This window comes from Thamnophis elegans, chromosome 2 (genome assembly GCF_009769535.1).
Source record: "Thamnophis elegans isolate rThaEle1 chromosome 2, rThaEle1.pri, whole genome shotgun sequence".
Lineage (NCBI taxonomy): Eukaryota > Metazoa > Chordata > Lepidosauria > Squamata > Colubridae > Thamnophis > Thamnophis elegans.
The window spans coordinates 9734106-9760531 of record NC_045542.1 but is presented as its reverse complement, the minus strand read 5'-3'; the positions used below and the strand labels follow the sequence as shown (position 1 = coordinate 9760531).

The 26426-nt window shown below is 44.6% G+C and overlaps 2 protein-coding genes across 3 annotated transcripts; both read left to right on the top strand.

Annotated features, from left to right (window-relative positions):
* Positions 1-941: 941 nt before the first annotated feature.
* UBL4A (ubiquitin like 4A) lies at positions 942-9474 on the top strand. 2 transcript variants are annotated; one of them, XM_032211555.1, is made up of 4 exons: positions 942-1116; positions 3939-4044; positions 5978-6174; positions 7941-9474. In XM_032211555.1, the coding sequence occupies exons 1-4, from the start codon at positions 1069-1071 to the stop codon at positions 8049-8051; spliced, it is 462 nt and encodes a 153-aa protein (XP_032067446.1). In that variant the 5' UTR covers positions 942-1068; the 3' UTR covers positions 8052-9474. The 2 variants fall into 2 exon arrangements, with proteins under 2 accessions (XP_032067446.1, XP_032067445.1); XM_032211554.1 differs by having other exon boundaries at positions 948-1116; positions 5978-6183.
* Positions 9475-22500: 13026 nt separating this feature from the next.
* On the top strand, positions 22501-26151 carry LAGE3 (L antigen family member 3). The gene is made up of 3 exons (XM_032210715.1): positions 22501-22556; positions 24457-24585; positions 25616-26151. The coding sequence occupies exons 1-3, from the start codon at positions 22528-22530 to the stop codon at positions 25725-25727; spliced, it is 270 nt and encodes an 89-aa protein (XP_032066606.1). The 5' UTR covers positions 22501-22527; the 3' UTR covers positions 25728-26151.
* The last annotated feature ends 275 nt before the right edge of the window (positions 26152-26426 follow it).

The window sequence follows — 26426 nt, the reverse complement described above, 5'->3', positions numbered from 1 at the left end:
TTTAGAGCTGGAGTCGAAGAACTATTCTTCAATTATTAACCACCTGTATCCAGTCTGTGTCCAGTCATCTCCAGAGGGTGGCTTTTAGAGTACTTTACCAGGCCCTTTGACCACAAGGGGGTTCTGAGTTAACACCCATGCTGTTCAGCATCTACATAAGCCACTAGGTAAGGATACCAGACAGTTTGGGGTTGTGTGCTCCCAATGTGCTGATGACCCATGAATCTGATTTTGTCATCAGAATCAGGTGAGATACTACAGATATGGGACTATTTCTAGCCCTGGGCTAGAAAAACAGGGTCTCAAGTATAAATTACATCTCGAAAAATTTTACGCATTGAATCATTTTTAGCTCTAGCTTTAAAAATAAAGAGCATTCCTAAGGATAGCCACATAGAAGGTTTTGGAAAATAGATGATCAAAATTATATATTTGCTTCTTTTTTGGTTGCTTGGATAAAGGAAATCTAAATATCTTACACACATAAATGAAAGAAGACTAATAATTTTGCTAACCTTTTTCCCCCCATTAACTCCTACATACTAATTCTCACGTTGCTCCACGTGTGGCAGATTTTTTAAATTGTCCTAACTAAAACCCCCAAATTTCATTAATATCGTCGGAACGCTGCCTGAGGCTTAATGTAAAGGAGATTCTCTATCTTGATGTTCTACACTCTACCTTGCAATATTCTCACTATACAGTACAAGCAACCCTGACACTTGAATAAGTTCTAACACTATGACTTCCTCTCTATGGTTAATCACTTCGGAGCATGTGACATACTCTCGCTTAGTTGGCTTTTCAGCTTTCCGGTCGGCTTAATGCTCTCCGAAGTTCTATTTCCGACCATAGAGACTCAGAGTCTCCTCTCCTTCCCGTCTCTCTATGATACTCTGACGTGTGACTCTCGTAGAGATAGGAGGTCGGGTTTTTTTTTCTCCGCCTAGGCTAGGGAATGCGTTGTGTTGACCCTCCTACTGGACCGCTCTGTTTTGGGTTGTTCCTGTAGTTGTCTATGATTCTCTTAAAGGGGCCGCTTGGCTTCCAGAGCTGCGGGATCCCGAGATGTTACTTACGGTGAAGGCGCTCCAGGGCCGGGAATGCAGCCTCCAGGTAGCCCTTCTTTATTCGCCGGGGCCGGGGTCGGGGTCGAGGCGGGTCGGCGGTGGGGGCTTGCGGTTCTCCCGAGGGCAGAGGGAGGGGGCTTCCTGAAGGGCCCGGCCTCCCCTTGGGCCTTGGGCCGGGCCGGGCAGGTAGGGCGATCGACGCTTCCGCTGTTCCCGGGGCAGCGGCTCCTTCTGGGCCTCGGTCCTTTTCTCCGCTCCTCCCTTTGCCGTGGGGTTTCTTGGGTTCTTCCTGGAAGGGCCAAGCAGAGAAGACCCTCCCTGGATCTCCTAAGGGAGCCTTTCCTTCCCAAGGCCAGGCAGCTCCTGCTCGTCTCGGGGTAGTTTGGCCCGCCCAGCTGGTGCCAGAGCTGGACATGGCGGATTAAAAACCTCCCAGGAGGACCTAATCGAGGCACCCAGTCTGGCCTGGATTTGCAGGGTGGGTGACATTAATGCATTATTTACTCCCTGCATCTCAGGCCTTCAGAAGAGGCAGGCAACCCCCCCCCCCCCGTCCTATTCCCACTATTTTCAACTAGATAGGCTGGTAAATCCACTCTCTGGTTTGTGTGGCCCAGAAGCAGGGATTCAAAAGAGGGTAGGCAGCCATTATGACTAGCAGCCAGTGATAGATAGATGATGGATGGATGGATGGATGGATGGTAGGTAGGTAGATGATAGATAGATAGATGAATAGATAGATAGATAGATAGATAGATAGATAGATAGATAGATAGATAGATAGATAGATAGATAGATAGGTGATAGATAGGTAGGTAGGTAGGTAGGTAGGTAGGTAGAAGATAGATAGGTAGATGATAGGTAGATGATAGATCGATGATAGGTAGATAGATGATAGGTAGATGATAGATGATAGATAGATAGATAGATGGTAGGTAGGTAGATGATAGATAGGTAGATGAATAGATAGGTAGATGAATAGATAGATAGATAGATAGATAGATAGGTAGATGATAGATAGATAGATAGATAGATAGATAGATAGATAGATAGATAGATGATAGAGAGAGAGAGAGATCGATGATAGATCAATGATAGGTAGATGATAGATAGGTAGAAGATAGATAGGTAGAAGATAGATAGGTAGATGATAGATAGATGATAGATGATAGATAGGTAGAAGATAGATAGGTAGAAGATAGATAGATGATAGATAGATGATAGATAGATAGATGATAGATAGATGATAGATCGATGATAGATAGATAGATAGATAGATAGATAGATAGATAGATAGATAGATAGATAGATAGTGTGATTTTCAGCTTTTATAGTTGGTCATCTCAAATACGTGATGGGGAGCTTACAGCAATTAAAAATAGAATAACAAAATATTACACACAAACACACACTCCGTGAATTTGAAATCACATTTACCTACAGGTAGACCTCGACAACAGTTTGTTTAGTGGTGGTTCAAAGTTATAACGGCACTGAAAAATGTGACTTATGACCGCTTTTCACATTTGCAGCATCCCCCCATGAGCATGTGATCAAAATTCAGTTGCTTGGCAACTGGTTCTTATTTATGACTGTTATCACCTTTGGCGACCTTCTGACAAGCAAAGTCAAAGGGGAAGCCAGATTCACTTAACAACTGGGTTACTAGCTTATCAATTACAGTAATTCACTTAACAACTGTGGCAAGAAAGGCCGTAAAGTGGGGCAAAACTCACTTAACAAATGTCTCACTTAACAGAAATTTTGGGCTCAATTGTAGTCGATTTACCTGCATATTATTTTAACTCCTTTGAGATCTGTAGAATCAAACGCCATAGATTTTCCATGAACTAGGTTTTGAATCTCTTGTAAACTCCACTCTTAATAAGTAGAGGACTTTAAGTTATGTCATTGTTTGAAATAAAATCATGGAGTTTATGTAACTTTGGTCAGGTTCAAATTTGCTTACTTTGACCAAGGCAGATACAGTTTTCATCTTCATAGTTTTAACCAAACTTGAGTACAAAGTATTTCATATTGAAGTATTCAAATCACTAGTGATATTCTGCCGGTTCGTACCGGTTCGGGTGAACCAGTAGCGGTGGGTGCTGGGGGCTCCGCCCACCTGCCCCAACGTAATGCATGACCTTCTGCGCATGTGCAGAAGGTAGCATGTACCAGCATAGCTCACATTTGTAAACCAGTAGCGAAGATAAGTGAATCTCACCACTGATTCAAATATTTTTTTGCACTATTCTTTAACTAAGAATTTCATGCGTATGCTCTCTAAGGTTCTTGCTCCAGTTGTTCAAGGGAAGATCATATCCTTGTTACCGTCAATAAAAGAGATTTGGAGTGGGTAGGGAACAGCCAGAGGCTAAATGCAATAGTGTTTGCAATATTTAATGAGCAATGAAATTTCATCCATGAATTTCCAAATCATAATTTGCATTTTTCTCCCACAGAAAGGATGTAACCAGGGGTTTAAGTTGAAAAGCACCAATAATATTTAACAGATGTTGGATATGCTCTGCAGAAAATGTCTATACTAAAAAAAAAGCTGGATTTGCTAATGTTCTATGTGCTAACCTCAACTCTATGAGTGGGGGGGAAATTTGCAGCCATAAATTAAATGCAAAGTAAAATTATTCCTTTTCCAGTAGTTTTCTAATGGGGAAAACTTACTAGGCTAGTTGCTGGAAGATAGGTATCCTTAAGCTGTATATATTGCTAGAGGTTCTAGCAGGAGTGGAAAAAGTATTACTCAAATCTATCTTTCAGTTTTTTGGTTTTGTATTCTTTGAAGTACAAAATTGAGATGCACTCTTTGTAAGTCAAGTCTCACCACACAACATTCTCCCTTCTCAGGTCTCTCCTGATGAGCGCATCTCCTCTCTCAAGCGTCTTGTTTCGGAAAAGCTGAATGTCCCAATCTCTCAACAGCGCTTGCTTTTCAAAGGCAAAGCTCTGGCAGGTGGGTGCTGAATGGTTAATCATAAGGCAGTTGGTGATACAGAGAGGGCAATCAGGTTCATCCAAAGTAGCAATAGTGGTGGGTTTCAAAAATTGTTCGAACCTACTCTGTGGGTGTGGCCTCCTTTGTGGGAGTGGCTTGCCACCCATGTGACCGGATGGGAGTGGCTTGCCGGCCATGTGACTGGATATGAAGATGCCGACGACACTTGTCAGAACCACCTTAAATTACCTCACACACAGCACTGGCATGCATAAGAATATGATGTAAACTTGTTTTTTAAAAGGCATCTTTGGTTTGCGTTAAAACAACTTCGACACACGCAATGTTCTGATTGCACCACAAACGCAGTAGTCATCCTTACCTTTCACAGAGGCACTGAGTTTTATAAATATGAGCATGATAGTGCAGAATAATCATATCCAAGGACCAGTGGTGGGTTTCAAAAAATCTTTGGAACCTCTCCTGTAGGCGTGGCCTGCTTTCCGGATCCACTGGTGGAACCTCTTCTAACCGGTTCGGTAGATTTGACGAACTGGTTCTACCGAATAGGTGCGAACTGGTAGGAACCCACCTCTGGGTAGCAAGTAAAAAAGCCTAGAAGACATCTCAAAAATAAATTCATTAAGAGGAATGACGCCCAGTTTGACAAGAGATATGAGAGAAACTAGCAGACAATTCCGCAGGTTTAGGGGAGAAAGCTCCCACTTTCTGCCAGTCGCAAAAATGTACCAATGCAACTTGACCTGATAGTTCTTCTATTTTCCTATAAATTGAGTGTGGCCAAAGAGGTCAGATGATGGTTGTGCAAGTACAATTGAAGCTCTGCCTACTTTTTTGTGTTGCACCAATGATGCACATTAAAAAAAAAAAAACCGGCAGAGTTTGAATGTTACTATCACATCTGCCCTCTTGACTTGCAGTATTTTAACCGTCCTCTAAATACTTCTGGATTCTACAGTACTGTATCGTAGCAAGAATACAGATCTATCTTGATGATCCCTGGTTTACATTGTAGTTTGTAGCAATCCATGCAAACATTTGATGTTTATGTAGTTTCTATAAAAACTTTTTTTATAGTTTATATGTATTCATAAAAATATTAAATTCTATTTGTGTTGAGGTATGTGTAAGAGAACTGGTGGTGTTTGTAATCTTACTTTCCATGCAAAGCTTTTATCTGTGATTAAAATTTTTGCTACATAGCTTGAGATTTGCCTTTCTTTCCGTTCAAAACATCCTATTAAGTTACTCTGATTACATAGGTTTTTGTATGGTTCTTTTTAATATCCAGCTGTCCTTATTAATTTGGATCTGTACTGTACAGCACTGAGTTCTACGGGCTGTCAGCATATTTCAGAAAAAACTAGAGGTTCCTCTGATTAGTCAGTTGCAAATGATACTCTGCTGTGTCATTATGTGGCTGGATATTTGTGACAGCATGGAAAATATTCTCTCATGAAATATTTACTTCATAATGCCCATTAAGAGGGGCCTCACCTTTGGAAGTTTATATGTTTTTTTGAAATGGAATAATAGCAAATGTCTGCTCTTTTTAGAAACTGGGCAAGCAGCTGACTAAATGCTTTGCTGTTTGGCAAAAACTAGCCAGTTTCCTGACTCCATATTGTTAAAAGAGAATATCATTTGGATTTGGAGAACGAAAGTTCACTTGTTCAGACCTGAGGTCTTGTCTACTATTATAGAAAGTAGATAGGGTGATAATAGCCTCTGGTCCTCAAAATCTACAATTTTTAGGTATGTGTTCATTCTTAAGCTGTTGGGTGTTTTTCGCCACCAACATAGTAATGCAGCCAAACTTCTGGAAATAAAGATTTGTTTAATCAGTGCAGGGTGTCCTCTATTAGATCTGCTTTGAATTGATTGCTTTATGCCCTTGTCCACTCAGCAGCCCCTTCTTTTTTTTCCCTAGATGAACATCGTTTGTCTGATTACTCTATTGGACCAGAGTCAAAGCTCAACCTTGTGATCAAGCCTTTGGAGAAGGCATCACCTGAGGATCCTAGCAGCAGAGCCGGCCTCCCACAAAGCCCAACCATTTGGCACGTGCTGGCCCAAGTCCTGAGCAGGCATTACACCGTGGCTGATACTGAGAAAGTGCTGGAGCAGGTACAGAAGGTAAATTTTCCTTCCTATATGAATGGAAGTGTAGGGGGAGAAGATCTCTAACTCTGATAGCATTGTGCAGCTCTGTTTGTAGGCATGCCAACATAACCGCAGTGTAGCAGGAGTAGAAGATTACACGGGTATTAGAATAGTTTTGAAAGGGCTCAGCAAATTCAGTCCTCTTAAGAAGAGAGGGATCGGTCCCGAGTCCACTGGAAAGCAGGGGGGAGGGAAGGGGGAGAATCAGATGGGGTGTTATTTGGGGGCAGGGAGAGAATTGTAAATAAAAATAAGTTTATTCAAATATAGAACTTATTGCTGAATTTTATCTTGCATGTTTGCACTAAGCCATAATGCCTGGCCTGAGAAGATTAAAATAGCAGAACAGACATATTTTAACTGAGGTCTCCACAGAGTTAAAATCTATCACCCTATTTAAAGAATAGTGTTATGTTTACTTTTTGTATCTTTCTACCAGTGGTGGGTTGCCAATTTTTTTACTACCAGTTCAGGTGCACTCGTGCACATTTGCAGAAGCGTCGGGCAGGTGGGCGGAGTCTCCTGTTGCCGCTACTACCGGTTTGCCCAATCCGGGCCGAACTGGCAGCAACTCACCTCTGCTTTCTACCCAATATAGGAAAAAGGCCATATAGTCACCCACCTCAGTATTAAATATTAGAAGTGCTGCTACAGAGCAGAAAAGTAATCTGTTTGCTTCCTTCTTGATTCAGCCTTTAGAAACCTTCTGGGTTCCTTTTAACCTACTAGAGCAGGGGTGTCAAACTCTGGTAGGATTCGACCTGTGAGGCCATCCTGGAAAATGTAAGGGGGCAGCCCGCGTTGCTTCAGCCTGGTCTACCCATGTCGCTTTGGCCCAGCCTATCCAATGCAAAGAGGAAACATGCCAGCAGTTTGGGGAGTGGCGTCAAGTTGGCACGCCCACCCATCTGACCACACCCACCCAGGCGATCATGCCCAGTGAATGGCATCAGGCTGGCCACGCCCACCTGGTCAGCCATGCCTGCCCTGTCTCTCGAGGTCAACCACAGCCCTGATGTGGCCCTCAATGAAACTGAGTTTGACACCCAGTACTAGAGTATGCAGGCAAGAATTGTCTGCCCAATTACTCATGAACCTGCTTCCATTTTTTATCCAGAGGTGAGGTAATAATAATGAGGTAATTGTAGAGCATGAGATAGCTCACACAATGGCAGAGCAATGCTACATTCAGGTTCCAACACCAGAGCATCCACAACATCCAGGTTTTGCTGTGTGGGAATGAACAAAGCTTATGTTTTGTAAGTACCTGCTGGTTACCAAGCACCCAAATTGTGGCTGTGGTGATGCAGTCACCACAGTAAGTGTGAGTGTAAGTAAGTAAGTAAGTAAGACCCTTCATAAGTTGCTTTTTTTGATGCCATTGTGTCTTCAAACGATCTCTAAACAAATGGTTGTAACTCAACCATTGTATTTCTTTGGTGATTTCCCATTTCAGTGCTAACCAAGTTCAGTCTTGTTTTGCTTTCTAAGGTCAGCCAAAATCAGTCAGATGCTGCCACCTAGTTGTTCTCAGGGGAGGAAATGCAAAGGATCTTTCCTGGACCATCTTCCCAGGAATTTTAGGATTTCGGCCTCAGTTGCTTTAAATGTATTTGCATTAATGTACACGTCAGTGTCTGTCTCTCTGTTTTTATTTGTAAATGTTTCTTCCATTGCCCAACAATTTTATTCAGTCCTTTCTCTTCCCTTCCCTTCCTCCCTTTCTCTAGGATTATGAGCGAAGCCTTCGGTTGCTGAGCCTAGATGACATAGAGCGTTTAGCCACCCGCTTGCTTCATCCTGAAGTAGCGGAGGCTGTGGAAATGGGGTTTTTGGATTAGCTGCTGAACTGGAGAATTGAGCCCTATTCATCACTTTGGACAGTAAACCCCTGGGCAGGGCCCAGTTTGGGGCCTAATGCGAGTGATTTCTCTGGACTGCTGTTAACGGGTCATGGAGCATATGTAACTTCTCCCCATCAATTAAAAGTGGTGATAGGTGAGATTAATCTGTTCTGTCTAGTATGTTCAACAGAAGTGGGAGAATGGCATTCTTCAGAGAAATTGTTTGCCTTTTCTTGAGAGACGCAGTTACCTTTACAGTTGAGAATGGCTTCGTTTATATTTGAATTTCTTGTTTAACCCCCAAAGCCTGGTTGCATCTAATAGACTCCTTTTTATTGTTTTGCTCAAGGGCTTTTCTGACAATAAAGTTCACTGAAGCTTACAGGCAGAAAATCAAATATGAATAATACAAATTTGAATTACGACTTTTCAAAACGGGCATTGCTACTCTCCAGAATGACTATGTAATTTTTGACAGTGTAAGAGCTCATTCTGTTTAATTAGCATTATTAGATAAGAAAAACATTTGTCAGATATTTTAGATTGTTAAATGTTTCAAGAAACAAGACAACTGAATGTTAATCAGGTGGCTAAGCAGTGTTTACTGGCAGAGTTCTGCATATATTCTGTATGTCTAATTTTCTTAGGTCGATCAATTAAGCCCTTGTAGCAGTGTATTCAGCTGCAATCCAGAGCACACCTAAATTTGCTAGTTCATTGCCCAAAGCACCCTTCCCCAATTTAAGTGCAATCCAGATGTGTAAGGGTTTTTTCAACTTCCAGGATTTTCAGTCACCATCTGGACAGCACCTAATTTGGGAAGGCTGGGTTCAGGGAGTCTTAGAATAAGGCAGCAGATGTCACCAGAAAAACAGATCTCCCATCTTGGCTAAAAGCAAGCCCCCCCCGCCCCCCACTTTTAACCCGGTAGTATTTTTTTATTGCAGATCCTGAAAATGGGGTAGAATTACAAGTTGATCATGAGCCACACAGAGAAGGATTATGTCTATGACCCCTTATTTTTATGGATGTATCCGTATTCCTAAATTATATAAGAACAGGATTTGGTTAAATAATTATTGACTCCAGTGAAAGAAGAAGAAAAAAAAAGATCTCCTACTAAATTTCTTTTGTGTTGTTTTGTTATCCTTATGGAGATGGTTTAAGTGAAGCAGGCAGAAGTGTGGTATATCCTGCCTTCCATGAAAATGTGACTATGATTGCTCTATAAATCATTGATAAATCAACCTCACTTTTAGAATTATGTTTTAGTAATCTCTCCGTGCCATGCTTGATTTTACACGTCTCAATGGGGTTCCTCTAATGTACCTATTAAATTTTTTTTTTCAAACATGGTTATCAGAATTGTCTGGAATATTACAGATGTGTATGCAAAGGTATTAAAGTTTTGGCAGTTTTACTTTGATCTTTTTTGCAACAATCCATAATCTGGAATGTGCCTCTTGCATATTTCCGCATAACTCACCCTGAATCAACATCTTCACTGAGCTATCAACTGTGTCTCTGAGCTTAGCTTTTAAGGGTTCAAACCACAGCCCTCACAGAAAACGGTGAATGTAATTATTTTTTACCTTCTAACAAAAACGGGAGCTTCTCATATAAGTTTTCCGACTGGTGGCGAAATAATTCAGGCTTGGTCATCCGGAGCCACATTTTTGGAATGGAATAAACAACAGAGCTGGGTGTTTTCCATAATGCTGTAATCTCAGCAGTATTCAGTACCACAAGTTGAAATCGACACTGTACGGCAGGAACTGAGGTCTGCTTTTGATTAGAGCAATGGTGCTGGGAAGTGGAAAATTCTCTGCTGCTTCTTCCTGCCACAATATCTAATGCCATTATGTGATCAGTATTTCCTCCACCAAATCAGATGCTATGAATGCCTAAAGTAGGAAATTACTGAAAGTGCTATATTGCAGTTGTGTGCTTGTGTGTCTGCACGTGTGTGTGCAAATATTAAGAAATTCAGGAGTTGTAAGTACTCTTGATTTGTGTCTGTGGGAAAGACACAATAGCACAATAGGGAAATAGTAACACAGTATCCCAGCTCTGGAGGCGCTTCCCCAGATCTCCATCACATACGTTTCAACTGTGGGATTACATCCATATGCATAAACTATGTAGTAAAGTGTTGTGGCCCAGCAGGAGCCGTTGGAGCTGCCACCAGACTCCGACAGCGAGGGACCCTCTGAGTTGGCTCTGGAGGACCCTGGACAGAGTTCCGACTCCAAGCAGGGTGCAGAGAGGCTGGTTGGCCACCAGCAGGCACCTGAGCCTTGGACCAGTGGGGAGGAGACAAGGGAGAGTGAGCCAGACGCCAGTAGTGAGTTGTTCCTGGATGCACGCCATCAAAGAGCTAATAGGCGTCAGGAACAGTTGCGCAGTTACAGGAGGTAATGGCACTCAGCTGGTGGTCATTAGGCTCCTCTCCAGACTATAAAAAGTCTCCTTGTGCACACGCCTCTCTTTGCAGAAGTCAACGCAGGGTTGAATGTCGGAGGACATTACTGTGAGCTTGGCAGGCTGGATTGCTGCCAAGCCTTATCTGTGTTTATTGCTGCCCAAGCATATCTTTGCCGGTTTGCTGCCAAGGACCTGTCTGTTAATTAAATGCCGTAACTTATCTCTGGCTCGGAGTGTGTGTTGGTGTGGGACGAGGGGGGTCAGAACAGTAAAGTATATAGCTTATGTGGCAATGGCAATTCAGAATAATCAGCAAAAAGTCTTCATCTTGGGTTACCGGGGTCGAAAGTAGCAGTAGTAGCAGCATAATAGTATTAATTATGGTCTCAGGTTTGATACTAACTAGACCAGTGTAGCTTCCCCCCCCCCCCCCTTTAGACCTTTAAAAGGATTGGGTCTGAAACTTTTAAAATTCTCGCCCAGCATTTGGAGAGACCTAAATTGGGAGAGAGAAAAAAATCAATTGATGAAGGTGTTGCCGGAACCAGGCTATTGCGTTAAGCCAAATATTCATTTGTTTGGGTATATCATGGTGTAATGTATGGTATATGTGTTTGTATAGATTTAGTATGGGATGCGAGTCAGACACAGAGAGGGAAATGGAGCCGGGAAGAGAATGTTAGGGTAACATTGAAATACAGGAGAACTATAGGGAAAAGAGGAATAGTGCATGAAAAGGGTCAACATGTTTGAACTTTGGCTTCCAGTAGCCCAGCTAGAATGACCAATGGCAAAGGATGTAGGATCCTTGCTGCTGCTTATTAACCTTTCCATGTGTGGGATTTTTCATCTCTGCTGTTTATTTTTTGGTTCTTAGAGGGTCTTTTTTTTTAAGAAATAGGTATAGTTTGATTAAACAGGAACTAGAGGAAGCAAGGTTGTACATATCTGTTCACTAAGTGACTCCCCAGAGAATGAGATACAAGCAGATGGCTCTTTAATACTTTTCTCACTGACAATCAGCTTCAGTTTAATTGCAGCCACATTTCTCCCTTATGCCCTTCAGCCACACAGCCAGATTCATATTGTTTTGCTTTTGGTACAGGAGTGAGCAGCTGAGGTGTGCAAAGGGAAACATTTATCAAGGCTGCAAGGCTTACCGGACTTGAGCTATTTCACTGGGTGGATGCGATAAAAAGTCCTTTGCCAGAGGCTGGGTAGAAGGAAGGTGATGCACATAATAAAGTTGGGAGTGCTTGCTCTCTCCTCAAGGGATCAGTTTTTGGCCTCTGGGCTATCAGATAACTTTCATGGGCAATGGTTAGTTTAACGTATGACTCTCACTGTTTACCCGTGGCACGACCAAACCGTGGTCCACTAAAGCGCGCCTGATTAAAGGGCGTACCTGACGTCATCAGCAGCGCGACAAATACCACCGCGGAGAAAAAAGGGAGCTTTAAAAAGCGCTTTTAAAGCAAGCCGATTCACAAAAAGGTAAGGGTTAGGGTTAGGGTTAGGTTAAGGGTTAGGTTAAGGGTTAGCGTTAGGGTTAGGGTTAGGTTTAGGGTTAGGTTTAGGGTTAGGTTTGGGGGTTAGGGTAAGGTTTTCGCGTTAATTTTAACTTTACCGCTCACAGCGTGATGTTTTCGTCGCACTGTGATGACGTCAGGTACGCGCTTTCGTCGAGCGCGCTTTAGTCTACCGCGGTTTTGTGGTGGAACCCTGTTTACCTGCTGGAACAAAATAACCTGCTCTGCAGTGTGTCAGTGCTGTGGTTACTCCACACTTTTGAGATCAGATCTGTGCTGATGGGTTGTGCCGAGGTGGCGCAGTGGTTAAATGCAGCACTGCAGGCTACTTCAGCTGACTGCAGTTCTGCAGTTTGGCTGTTCAAATCTCACCAGCTCAGGGTTGACTCAGCCTTCCATCCTTCCGAGGTGGGTAAAATGAGGACCCGGATTGTTGGGGGCGATATGCTGACTCTCTAAACCGCTTAGAGAGGGCTGAAAGCCCTATGAAGCGGTATATAAGTCTAACTGCTTGCTATTGCTATTGTTATTTATTTACTTGTATCCTGCCTTTTATTATTTTTAGATATAACTTAAGTCAGCAAACATATCCTCCTATTTTCTCTATAACAGCCACCTTAAGAGCTGAGTTGAGCTGAGAAAGAATGACTGATCCAAGGGTACCCAGCTGGCTTACATGGCTAAAGCAAGACTAGAACTCACAGTTTCTGGTGTACCTACATAGCAGGAAGGGGAAACCTGACTGCAAATGTTTGGAGGCTCATCATTTGTTTCATGTCTTGATTACAAGAAGCAGCATTTAAAATAATACCCACACTTGCAAAAAGGTTAAAGCATTTTGGATTAAAATATGGTGGATTATGCAAAATGTTCTTAAAAAAAGGATAAAGTTTACCCCTCAGTTATTTTTGTTAGGCATAATTACTGTTTATACAGTTGTAGAGACTAATATGATATTGCATTTAATAACTGCAGCTAGATTGTTGGTGGCGCAATACTGGAAGAAGGAAGACTTGCCTACTATTCAAGAATGGACATTGAAAGTAACAAACCTAGCAGAGATGGCCAAAATATCTGCATATCTTAAGGACCATTCAAACGAGAGATACAAACTGGAGTGGAAAAGATGGATTGATTATACTCAAAGCAAATATGGGACTAAGAAATTCCAGATAGCTTATGATTAGAGATCAGGAATTATAAATTATCTAGAGTTAGTCCAGCAAGGAGGAGCTAGAGTTCAATGGAAATACGTTGTTAACTATCTTTTTTCTTTTTTTCCCTTTTAACTGTACCTTAGATTCTCTTTGTTAAAGACTTATACCCTGTATTGGTTCCGGGAAGTCGGAGGGAGGGGGAAGGTTGTGGGGGGTTGTGGGGGGAGGGAACTAAACATTTGTAAAAGTTTGTGTTTTTTCCCCCCAAAAATGCTCAATAAAATAATACCCACACTTTTTGTTCAGACCTTTCATTGTGCCATGATATAGCTGTATAAGAACTATATTCCTCAGGGTACTGGGTTCACGAAATCAGAGACAATTTTGTCCTGAGATCAAAAAAAGTGGCTTAAAAATAGTTGAAATATGAAGTAAATGGATGGGATAATTATAAGCAGCTGCCTCTTCAGTTGTACAAGCTGCAGGAGGTTTTCCTGGATTTTGGGCAACCTTGGTATCAAACTAACTTTGAAACTGTAATTTTGGCTCAGCCTTTTTGGGGGGTGGGGAGTCACAAAAAGAACCTTGATTGTATCCCAAATGCTTATATGCTCACAGAGAAAAAAATAAAGGCAAAAATCCAGCCAATTCAAATTGTTATACCAAAGACCATCTAGATCGCACAGGGTTGGCCTCCTCCGGGTTCCATCCACCAGCCAATGCCATCTGGCTACGACCCGGGGAAGGGCCTTCTCTGTTGCAGCTCCGGCCCTTTGGAATGAACTCCCCGCGGAGATTCGGACCCTCACCTCTCTCCCTGCTTTCCGAAAAGCCGTTAAAACCTGGCTGTGTCGGCAGACCTGGGGTTGATGAGCTCCCTTCCCCTCGACAGGTGTGGTTGTTGGTCATTTTAAATGTCTATTTTGTACTTGTATGTTTCCCCTTCCCGTTTAAGTTGTTCGCTGCCCTGAGTCCCTTTTAGGGAATAGGGCGGCATATAAATAAAATAAAACTTAAACTTAATATGGCCCAGATTTTAATAATTTTACTTTTGATGCCAAATCATTTAGTGAGACTTTTTCAAGTCACTTCAAAGTCAAGCCTATTGGATTGGATTTATTGGATTTATATGCCGCCCTTCTCCCAAGGACTCAGGGTGGCGTACAACATTAAAAAAAAAACATAATACAAAAGTTATGGAACCTACATATTCATTTCCACACAAACATGTGTTTGTGTTTCCAGTAAGGTCTTGGAAACGTGAATACTGTAAATCTCCACAGGTCTAACTCTGCAGACAGAATGTTTGTATCAATTCACTTCCTGTCAGGCCTAATATTTTCTAACATAATTCACACATTCCGTAATAAAAAAGGACTGGTTTTAACTGCAATATCTATGAATAACTTCCATATGTGAATGGTCATCATAGATGTTATTACCACAAATGGAACTTGCACAATGCCCCACAATGATTCAAAGCCAAACTTTTCTAGCATTTCCTATTCATATATTCTGTTTCCTGAGAAGGGGATTGATACATGGATACTTGTTACCTGAATTATGGGAATGGGTGAGCAGAGATATCAAAATCAGAAAACCGATAGCTCAGAACATTGTGTTTGAGTGGGGAATTCATTAGAATCCTTGGCCTCAAATCACACAGCATTAAGCAGGGTTGATTCTGTCATCCCAACTAGCTAGGAAAATCAGATGATGAGAAATGGTTTGGCATAGTTCCTACAATGCCAGGAAGTTTTTTATTTTGTTTTTTAATGGCAAAGATTCAAGTTATAGAGTCAGAGATACTTTGATCTCAAAATGGGAAGTGTCAAATGCCCTTTGAAGATACTTTCCTGTTAAAAGATAACACACATTGATGTCAAGAGATAAAACTCAATTTATATTCTGCTTTATCCCTAAGAATCAAGGCAGATTTATTTTGGAACATTAAAATGTAAACTACAACAGCTACTGTTTGAAAAACGTAGGTTGGTCCCAAGTCTATTTGGTACCTTGATAATCTCTCCTCATTCATTCATCGACCCCGTCTTGGTTCACACAGACGTATCTACTGTTTAATTTCTTAGAACATGATCCCAGCATCTCTGGGGCTAGTTGACAAGGGTATAAAAATCATGGCCAACACGGACTGAATTATCATAATTGCCTTCAGTACAGTAGTTTATTTCTAAAGGAATTGGTTTGCATATTCAACAGTTGTCAGGCACAGAAAACTCAAGCAATTGATTGCACAATCATGAAGAAGATATCAATCCAACTGGAAGAAGGAAGAATTGCCTACTACTCAAGAATGGACATTAAAAGTAACAAACTTAGCAGAGATGGCTAAAGTATCAGCATATCTTAAGGACCATTCAGATGAGAAATACAAGCTGGAATGGAGAAGATGGATTGATTATTTTCAAAATAAATATGGGACTAAGAAACTCCAGATAATTTATGAGTGAATGAGCAAGGAATGATACAACTTCTTTAAAGTTAGCTTTAGAAAAGGGGAGTTAAAGTACAAGTGAGGGATGATGCTAAAGTCTGTTAGCTTATTTTAGAATATGGATGTTAATGTTTATACCCAGTATTTGCTCTGGGAGGTGGGGGGAGGTTGGGGGGGGAATTGGGTTCAGGGTGGGGAGGGGAGGTATATATTTGTAAAACTTTTTAAAAAAACTTTTAATAAAAAAAACTTAAAAAAAAAAGATATCAGTCTAGAGGAAACTTTTAATTCGTTAGATGTTTACGGTGTGCCATGTTTAAAATGCTGCACAAAAATGTAGAACAAAAGCCTGTTTGGCATAGTGGTTAAAATGCCAGATTAGAATTGAGGAGACGGTGAGTCTAATCCTGCTTTATAAATCTGAGTGACCTTGGGCTGGTCACTCTCTCAACCATAGGAAGCAACCAAGGATAAACCATTCTAAAATCTTGGCAAGAAAACTGCAGATATTTGTTTTTGTGGTCCCTAGGAGTCAAGGTGACTTAATGGACTAGTGACAAAATGCAAACCATGATAGAAATTCTGCCTTCCGGGATATAGCCTGAAGAAATGCGGAGGGAAGGGTTTTATGATTTGGGGTTTACCATTTTTATCATGGGTTACATGCCATTGTTGATGCTGCTTGATCTTCGTTTGCTGTCCAGAGTCCCAGTTGTGAGACTGACAGTTATAATTAATTGAAATAAATAAAAATAGGTCCTACGTGGAAGAGATTGGTTTGTTGCCCAAAACAACTGAAAAGATTTAGCTGAGTTAGACCGTGGCACGACAAAACCGCGCTCGTCAAAATCGCGGTGATAAAATCGTAGTGCTAAAGCCGCGACGTCATCACCGCCGCGTCATTACCGCCGCGACAACAGCGCGGCAACAGAAGGGCGCTTTAAAACGGCGCCGCGGCAGAAAGCCGACTTCAATTAAGGTAAGGGTTAGGATTAGGTTTAGGGGTTTGTTTTAGGGTTAGGTTTAGGGTTAGGTTTAGCGTTAAGTTTAGGGTTAGGTTTAGGTTTAGGTTTAGGTTTAGGGTACTGAGTGCTTGGGAATGCGTGAATTTGCCCTCCGCGATTATGTCATCGCGGTAGGGTCGCGTTTTTCCTTAGCGCTTAGAACGGCGCGAATTAGTCTTCACGCTTATGTCTCTGCGGATAACGGCTTCGCGGATTTGTGGTGGAACCGAGTTAGACATGGCAGAGAACCGTTGAAATTTATTTTTGAGATTTATTAGATTGTGTACAGTTGTTAATGCTTCAGAAAGCAGCCGATATTCTGGACTGCTATTTCTAGTATTTTTTATTATTAGTGTTTTTAAAATCCCACCTTTATAGAACTCAAGGCAGGAAACGTACCTGATAGGCCTGCCTCCCGTTTTCTCCACAACAACCTTGTGAGGTGGGCTGGGTTGAAAGAGAGGAACTGATCTGGCTTTCATCCTGTTGAAAGAAATGTCCTTGTCTTTTGGGTTCGGCTCCAAGTGGGGAAAAAGACACTGGAGACATGGAGGCTGCTTGGAAAGATGGTTTATTGTTGGACAGGACCACATGGCTTGAGCCCTGAACAGAAAATGTTGACTTCAACTGGGTCCGGGCTGCCGGCCGGTGGCGGGAGGCGCCTCCTTAGTTGATCCAGGTGGCGCCTCCATTGGGATCCATCAGCCAATCCGACCCTAAAAGAACAGGGGCCTGTCAGGGCGGTTACGGTGGCCGGAACCCATTGCGTAGGCCCTGAAAATGCGCGGGCCCATACTGTGTCACCCAGTTTAAACGAACGGGGAGGGATAACCCCCAGGTTGCTCGGCTGATCCCCTGAATACAACGGGTGTAGCCGGTCCGGGGGAATCCGCAGACGCCGGCCCATCAAGAGCTCCGAGGGGCTTCGGTTGGTTGTAGGGCAGGGAGTGGAATGTTGGCTTAGCAGGTAAGCCGCCACTTTCTCCTGCCAGTCGCCCCGGTCCATGCGGCCCAGGGCCTCCTTCGCTGAGCGGACCGCCCGCTCCGCCCGGCCATTGCTGGCCGGGTGGTACGGGGCTATGGGCGCATGCCGGATCCCTTGCTCGGCCAGAAATTCTTGAAACGTGGTGGACATGAATTGGGGCCCATTGTCCGAAACTACTAGGTCCGGCAACCCATGTGTTGCGAATAGCCTCCTCAAGGCCCGGACCGTACTCTCAGCCGTGGTGGAGCCCATCAGGACCAGCTCCACCCAGTGGGAGTAAGCGTCTACCACAATCAAGAAACTCTGGCCGTGGAAGGGACCAGCGAAATCCAGGTGGAGGCGTGACCATGGGCCTCTCGGAGCCTCCCACTCGCGAGCAGGCCCGGCGGGGGGATTTGGCCTTGACTGTTGACAAGGGGTGCAGCGGCCTACATAGGCCGCTATCTCTGAATCCAACAAGGGCCACCAGACATAGCTACGGGCTAATGCCTTCATTCGCGCTATGCCAGGGTGATCCTTATGGAGCAGGGATAGAACTTGTGGCCGAAGTGCAGCAGGGATCACTACCCGATCCCCCCCAAACGATGCACCCCCCGTGGAGGGAGAGCTCCGCTTGTCGAGATTTGAAGGGCCGGAAGCCCTCTGCCACCTTATCCGTGGGCCATCCCCTCAAGACCCAGGAAGCGACCTGGGAGAGGATTGGATCGGCCTTAGTGCAGGCCGCGACATCCGCGGCAGAAATGGGAAAGCCGGAGGACGCGATGGAAAGGATGGAGAGACTGGGCACCTGGGCGGTATCGGTCTCCGGCAAGGGGCAGCGGCTTAGGGCATCAGCGTGCCCTAGCTGCTTGCCCGGACGGTACTGCAGCGTGTACGAGTACGCTGCGAGGAACTCCGTCCACCTCGTCATGCGGGGGGAGAGGATGGGGGGGGGGTCGGCTTGTCGCCTGCCAGAAGCCCAAGGAGTGGCTTGTGGTCGGTGACAAGAGTGAAAGGCCGACCATAGAGGTAGTCATGGAACCTCTTAATCCCGGACACTGCAGCCAGAGCCTCCTTGTCGATCTGGCTGTAATTTCGCTCCGCCGAGGAGAGTGTCCGGGAATAAAAGGCCACAGGGGCCTCCGAGCCATTCGGGAGGACATGGCTCAGGACCGCCCCGACTCCATAGGGGGAGGCGTCACACGCTAACGTCAGTGGCATCCTGTCATTGTCCTGAATCAGGACTGCCGCTGACGTCAGAGTCTCTTTGACAGCCGCGAATGCATGCGCTTCGCGGCTCCCCCAGCACCAGGCCGCGGATCGGTCGAGCAACCGATGCAGCGGCTCGGCTAGTGACGCCTTGTGTGGTATGAAGGGGGCGTAGAAGTTCAGGAGCCCTAGGAACGCCTGCAGCTCCGCCTTGGAGGTGGGTGCCGGGGCGTTCTTAATGGCTGCAACCTTTGAAGGCGTGGGGTGGATGCCTTGGGCGTCAATCATGAAGCCCAAGAATTCCACCTTAGGGACAGCAAACGAGCATTTGCTGCGTTTAAGTTTTAGGCCCGCGCCCCTGAAACGACTGAGGACCTTCCGGAGTACTTCGATGAGTTCTGAGCGGCTGGAAGCAGCGATCAGAACATCATCGAAATACGGAACAACGCCCGGTAGCCCATGGAGCAGCCGCTCCATGAGGCTCTGGAAGATCCCCGGGGCCACGGAAACGCCGAATTGAAGGCAGCGACAACGGAAAGCCCCACGATGGGTGACGATGGTTTGGGCAGCCGCCGCATCGTCATCCACCGGGAGCTGTTGATAGGCCTGCGCCATATCCAGTTTGGCGAATGTGCAACCCTGCCCCAGGGAGTGGAGCAGGTGTTGCACTACAGGGACTGGATAGGGGTTTGCCTGAAGGGCCAAGTTGATCGTCGACTTGTAGTCGGCGCAGATCCTCACCGACCCGTCTGGCTTGATTGGGAAGACAATGGGTGTCTCCCAACGAGAATGGTCAACGGCCTCGATGACTCCCTGCGCCAACAACTTATCCAGTTCGGCGTCAACCTTGGCCCTTAAGGCAAAAGGCACCCTACAGGCTTTCAGCCTAATGGGAGCAACCTGAGGATCTAAACTTAAAGAGATGGGGGTGCCCTTATAACAACCCAGCTGGCCATCGAAGACGTCGGCAAATTCCCTTAATATGTCTTCGATGGAAGAGGGGACAACCCGGTGAACCCCCCCTATAGACAATCCTAGGGCTGGAAACCAATCCAGGCCCAGAAGGGCCGGCAGGTCGTCCCTAACGATTAGAATGGGCAGTTTCCCCTGGAATGGCCCGTAGCGCACCGAGATAGGGAAGGATCCCACAGTGGGAATCAACCTCCCTTGATAATCCCTCAAGGAAACCTCAGATGGCACTAAGTGGCTCTGGGGAACTTTAGGGCAGAGTCGAGAGAAGAGGGACCAGGGCAGGAGGGACCGTGAAGAGCCAGAGTCCACCTCCATCCGGCAAGGCTGACCTTCCAGCTGGACGGAGGCTGAGACCTTCCGGGCTCCCGCAGCGGCTTGGTTCGCTGCACTGTCAGAATTACTAGGTTGACAGGTGGAATAACAATCTTCAGCCCGCCGTGCGGGCCGCAGCTGCTGGCGGCGCGGCTGCGCCTGGGATCGGCTTGAAGATTGCAGGAACGACGGTGCCGGCAGTAGGGCCCTGCAGACTTTTGCCAGGTGGCCTTCCCCTTTGCATCTGAGACAAATGGCATTGAGGAATGGGCAGGCCGGGCGTTTGTGTTGGCCTCCGCATCCCCGGCAGGGCACCATAGACGCTGGTTGCGCCGCTGGCTGTGGTTTGGGCTTCCGCTTAGGCTGGGTCCTCATTTGTGCCACCACATCCTCCTCTGGGTCTTCAAAAGGCATCTCGTCCTCAACCATATGGGCTTGAGTTGAAGGTTCTGGAGGTGGGCGTTCAGGCGCAGATAGCTGTAGCCGCTCAATATCGGCCGTGGACTGCTCTGATAGCTCTGCTGCCCTGGCAGTCTCCACGGCCTGAAGCAGGGTGATGCGGTGGTTCCGGAACATGCGGCTCCGCAGGTTGACATCGCGGACCCCGCACACAAATTGTTCCACTAAGTTCTCTTCCAAATTCGAAAACTCACACTGCTCGGCCACCATGCGCAAAGCCTCCAAAAATTGACTTATAGACTCGTTCTGTTTCTGGACCCGCCGGCGGAAAGCAAAGCGGCGTGTGATGACAGATGGGGTGGGAGCGTAATGATTTTTCAGTCTTGCCATTAGCTCGTCCCACCCCAGTTTGTACGCTGGCCTTGGGGCGGCCAGGGCTCTAGCAGACGCGAACATTGAAGGTTCGCAGCAGGAGAGGAAGAAACTGCACTTTTCTTCCTCGGTCTGGGCTTGATTTTTTGAAGCTATTAAATAGCACTCAAACCTCTCCATAAAACCCTCCCAGGATTCTCCGGCAGAACCAAAGGGGGCAAATGGAGGCAGCGCAGACGTCATGTTGACAGTGGTGAAGGGAGAGACGATGAGAAGACACAAAAAATTTTTTTCCTTCTTCAGGCAGTGTTCGTTGCCGGTCTACACGGCGGCAGCTAACTGCTTGTCTCTCTCTTTTCACCCTAGCGTCGCGGAATCGCAAATCCCATCCTCGTCGCCAGTTTTGAAGATCGGAAGGAGGGACGCGACCACAGGGTGAACACAACAGCTACTTTATTAACTGGTAGGTATGACAGCGATTCCAGGGAGCGCAGTGCGCGCCAAACTATTTATATCAACAAGGCAGCCAATAGGAACCCGGGACTGGGGCAGCAACAGCTGTCAAGTCCTAGGTCCAATCAGAGATAACTTTCGGCCGGCAACAGCCTCCTCCGCGTCCTGGCCAATCAGGACGGAGGAGGCTGTTGCTGACCTCCAAAAGGTGCTGAAACTTTAGTTAACCAACTGAGCCTATTTGCAAGGCTCATTAATATTTAACAGAAAAGGTGATCACATGCTTCAATGTTGGTGGAGAAGAAGAGAAGGGCTGAAGGAGGGGCTTGCGAGGCTTTTTATACCTTGTTTAGTCCCACCTCTCTGTTTCCTGTTCCTGTGTAAGAAATGTATTCTGATTGGTTGTCAGACTCCCATGGGGCCATGCAGGGGCTACTCTCTAGGTTGTGATGAGTTCTCAGATACCTTGTGGTCAGTTGAGTAGTTCCAACCCCCTGGGGCTGGAGTGGAGAAATCTTTATTATGTAAAGTGGGCTAGCCTGGCCCATTGGCCTATTGACAAAGTGGGGATGGGCAGGAAGCTACAGGCAACTATTCTCTTTTAAAGCATGTTTCTTTCTTTTCACATCCAGAGAAATATTCTGCCTTTTCAATATTTCCTAGGATATATCATTTTTCTGGGAGAGGGCTGGGTGATAACTTCCCACAATCCCAAAGGCAAAACTAGAACTCAACTGTCTTCCTTTCTAGGCCGGCATCTTTACCTATGCACTCTTCTGCCTCTCCTTCTTTTAACCTGCCTAGAGAAAAAAATTCTATATTTTAATTTACACATCACATTTTTGTAAATATTAAAGTAGAACGTTATTTGCAATGCTTTTTAACCAGTTGGTTAGCCAATGTACTCCCTAGTGGAGAAGCAGGATAAAAAAAACATTGTAATTTTTTTAAAAAAAATTCAAATGTCTAAAAGTAATATTTTATTGCTTTCATGTCTTTTAAAAATCTTCTCTCCACACACACACACACGAGCATACGCTGCACTGCTCAGCGGATGAAAATAGCGTTATTTGACTATGATAACCTGGATATAAATATGAATTAAATATGAATTAAAGCGGTACAAAAAAAAAACACCCTTCGCTCTTCCGCCCCTGAGAGCCGGCATCTCCCAGGCCTTCCCTTTCCACCCACGTGGCTGGGAGGAGCGTCGCCGCGGCGGCATGGCTGTTCCGGGCACCGGCCTGGCCTTGTATCCAGAAAAGGGACACGGGATCGTGAGAAAGAGCCGATCCGAGGCTGGGCTGGGCAGGCGAGAGCGGGATGCAACCATAGGGCGGCGAGGGTGGATCGGAGCACCGGGACGCCGGGGTTCATTTCCCCGCCCAAGACAAGAGCGGTCAGGGAAGGGACGATCCCCTCGTTCTCATAAGCCTGCCGATGCCATCCCTTCGCGGGTGACCGCGGCGTAGAAACTCCTGTTTTGCGGGGAAATAAGAGCCGGGGAAGGCAAGGGCGACGGAGGGGTGAAAAGCATGCCATTATGGTGTGTCCCAAGTCCCCGCGGGTTTGCTATTGAGTTGCGTGCTGAAACAGCAACTTAACGAAATAAAACCGAATAAAACCTAGGTTGCAATTTTAAAAAGTTTGGCGGGAAACTTTTTAAAATTGCAACCTAGGTTTTAATAGCAGTTAGACTTATATACCGCTTCCTAGGGCTTTCAGCCCTCTCTAAGCGGTTTACAGAGTCAGCATATTGCCCCCAACAACAATCTGGGTCCTCATTTTACCCACCTCGGAAGGATGGAAGGCTGAGTCAACCCTGAGCCGGTGAGATTTGAACCGCCGAACTGCAGAACTGCAGTCAGCTAAGGTAGCCTGCAGTGCTGCATTTAACCACTGCGCCACCTCGGCTCTTTATTCGGTTTTATTTCGTTAAGTTGCTGTTATAATAAATGACATCTCCATGTAGTCAAGGGAGCATTTTTTTCTCTCTTTCATGCATGGAAAAAACCAAAAGGCAAAACTCCAGGACGCTTAGAGGCCCTTTTAAAAGGTTGTAGGATTGATTTAAACGGTAAGATATTATTAAAATATTTTCATTAGCGTCCCCATCTTTTCGTTGAGACGTTGCTCTGCCTATAGCTTCGGAAAGCGTAATGAACAGCCTCCTTAGACGCTTTCCGAAGCTATAGGAGGAGCAACGTCTCAATGAAAAGATGGGGACGCTAATGAAAATATTTTAATAATATCTTACAGTTTAAATCAACCCTACAATCTTTTAAAAGCAATAAATGGAGCTGAGATCAAACAAAAGGGCCTCTAAGTGTCCTTTTGCCTTTTGGTCTTTTCCATGTATGAAAGAGAAAAAAAATCGCTCCCTTGACTACACGGAGATGTAATTTCCTTGGCCATAATATGAAAATAGTTTCTTTCACTTTATTTTACAATGTTTCTTTTTTTTTAAAAAAAACTCCCCACTCTTGTCTTCAAATGTTTGCCAATCTACATGCTAACTAGTCGAAATATGCTTAGTTTTTATAAACTCAACGATCAAAATGGGCATTATTAAACGCATATAGTAATTAGATGCTCTAACCACTTATTTATTTGTCTACGTAGTATAAAGATAATATTTATTTACTAAGAGGTATAGTTTAATAATACGGTATAAAAATTTTAAAAACCCAGCCGAGGAAATGCATGCAATGTTATAAATAAAAATAAAATAATAAAAAAGTTAAAAATAAGCTAAAAAAAACCTACGAGGGCATTAAGACAGCAATAATTAAAAGATTCTGAGAAATTCAGCTGTAGGGGAAGAAAAACAAGAGAAAGGCAATCCTATTGGCGCCAGGTGAATTTCCCCAAGGAAATGAATCACAGAAAGCTATAATTAAACAAGTCCTGTCTCTTGTATCCACCTCCTGAGGTTCAAGATGAAAGACTTGGAGAAGTGGTGGATATTGAGATCACGGGCTGTGAAGTGGCCTGTCTCTTGAACTGAGCTTGAAAACCATTGAGTAAACAGAGATTAATATGTTTCCTTTTTAAAGACAGGGAGAATGTATGATGTGAGAAGATAGTGTGAGGAAGTTGCCCTGTATACCCGTTTCTATATTTTATGTTCCTTATGATTATCTCAACATCAGTGAACTGAAAATTCCTTTTCCATCGTCAACATTGGCCAGGATTGCCTTGGGGTCCCTGGCCCCAGATCCTGAGCCTCGCAAAGGAGGGATCACCAAAGAACTGAATGTGACAGACAACGTTTTACATGTGTGAGTGTGGCTCCTAGGCCTCCATCTCTAGCATAAACCCTAGAAGAAGCAGGGGGCATGGTCTATGAAGAGAAACGGTCTTAGGGGAAGTAGAAGGAGGGGTTTGCTTGCTTCTGCTTGCCAGTACAATGTCATATGTGATCAGAGGTGTGTTCCTACCAGTTCGCACCAGTTCAGTAGAACCGGTTCGTCAAATCTACCGAACCGGTTAGAAGAGGTTCCACTAGAAAGCAGGCCACACCTACAGAAGAGGTTCCAAAAATTTTTGAAACCCACCACTGACACACACACACACACACACACACACACACACACAGTCTCACAGAGAGAGAGAAAGAGAAAGGAAGAAAGAAATAAATAAAGAAAAAAAGAAAGAAAAGGCGAGAGAGAGATGAAAGAAAAAAAGGAAAAAGGGACAGAGAGACAAAAGGGAGGAAGGAGAGAGAGAGAGAAAAAGAAAGAAAACACATGGCCGGCAAGCCACTCCCACCAGGTCACATGGCTGGCAAGCCACTCCCACAAAGGAGGCCACACCCACAGAGTAGGTTCGAAAAATTTTTGAAACCCACCACTGTATGTGATGTGGAGTTTGCCATTATCTCTTGGGTTGATAGAACTTGCTTTCAGAACAGGACATCATCCTTGGAGACTTGATAGCAACAGAGCTTGGTGGTGAGGGCTAGCATGCTGTAAGGTTTAAAGTAGTGGATTGGGACTGGAAAGACCAGGGTTCATATTCTTGGCCAGCCATAAAGCTCTCTGAGCCAAGGTTACTCTCGGTCAGTTTTACTTATTTTATAGAATTGTTGGGAGAATAAAATTTGAGCGAGATTATTACATGTCACCTTGATTTCCTAAAGGAAGGTGAAATACAAGTGCAAAAAGTAAGGGAAATCAGTAAGATCAGCACATTCAAGACAATAAATCTTAATACATGGTATTGTAGAAAGTATAGTGTTGATGTGAGACCAGCCATGTACAGTACATATAACAATGTGCCATTCATTATTTTTCTTACTGTTATTTCTAGGCAATGGAGAGCAGAGGAAGCTAGGATCCTGCGTGTTTCCATTAATTCCTTTTTGGAGCATCTGTCCTTGGTGGTGGAAACCATGGATCTATTTGGACCACCCATCGGTTGATAAACTGTCACACCAGATCATAAAAGATTGTGGATTTTGTTGGATCCTGGACTTGGCCATTCACTGCTGATTTCAGAGGAGGCATCGGACAATCCTTTCTTGCAGCCAGGATGGAAAAAAAGATGTGTACTTGCACTGTGGTGCTCAAGAACCTGATAAACCAAGAAGTAGGCAAGCTTAGAACTGCCTCCCCCCCCCACCCCGAAACCTGATGTTCCCCAGATGTTAGACTTCCACAGCCCAGCTAAAGTTCTAGATTGGAAAGATAAATTTTAATGAAAGTTTATATGATATGTATTTTATTACATTAACCCATTCATCTTACACCCTGCATGTGATTACTAATAAAATATTTTTGACTACGGAGGAAAACTGCTGGACAAATGATGTGGTCGTAACAAAACAAAATCTTTAAGAAATATGTTTTTGAGGGTGGCCTTCTGAATTAAAAGCTTTATGAGCATGATGCAAGATCAGGGGACGCTGATGCAGTGTTCAGAGGAGGATGCCATCTGTGATCTAGAAACCGAAACAGGAAACAACATCTATTCTTTTCATTAAATATGTCAAGTAGGCAGTCCTGGAAGGCTTATTAATTTATGACGGGTGATTTCTCCAGTAAATGAAATGGGACAGATCTATGATTGGTTCTTCCATCCAACTGGTCTGATAGGGCTGTTTTGAAACATAAACAGGAAA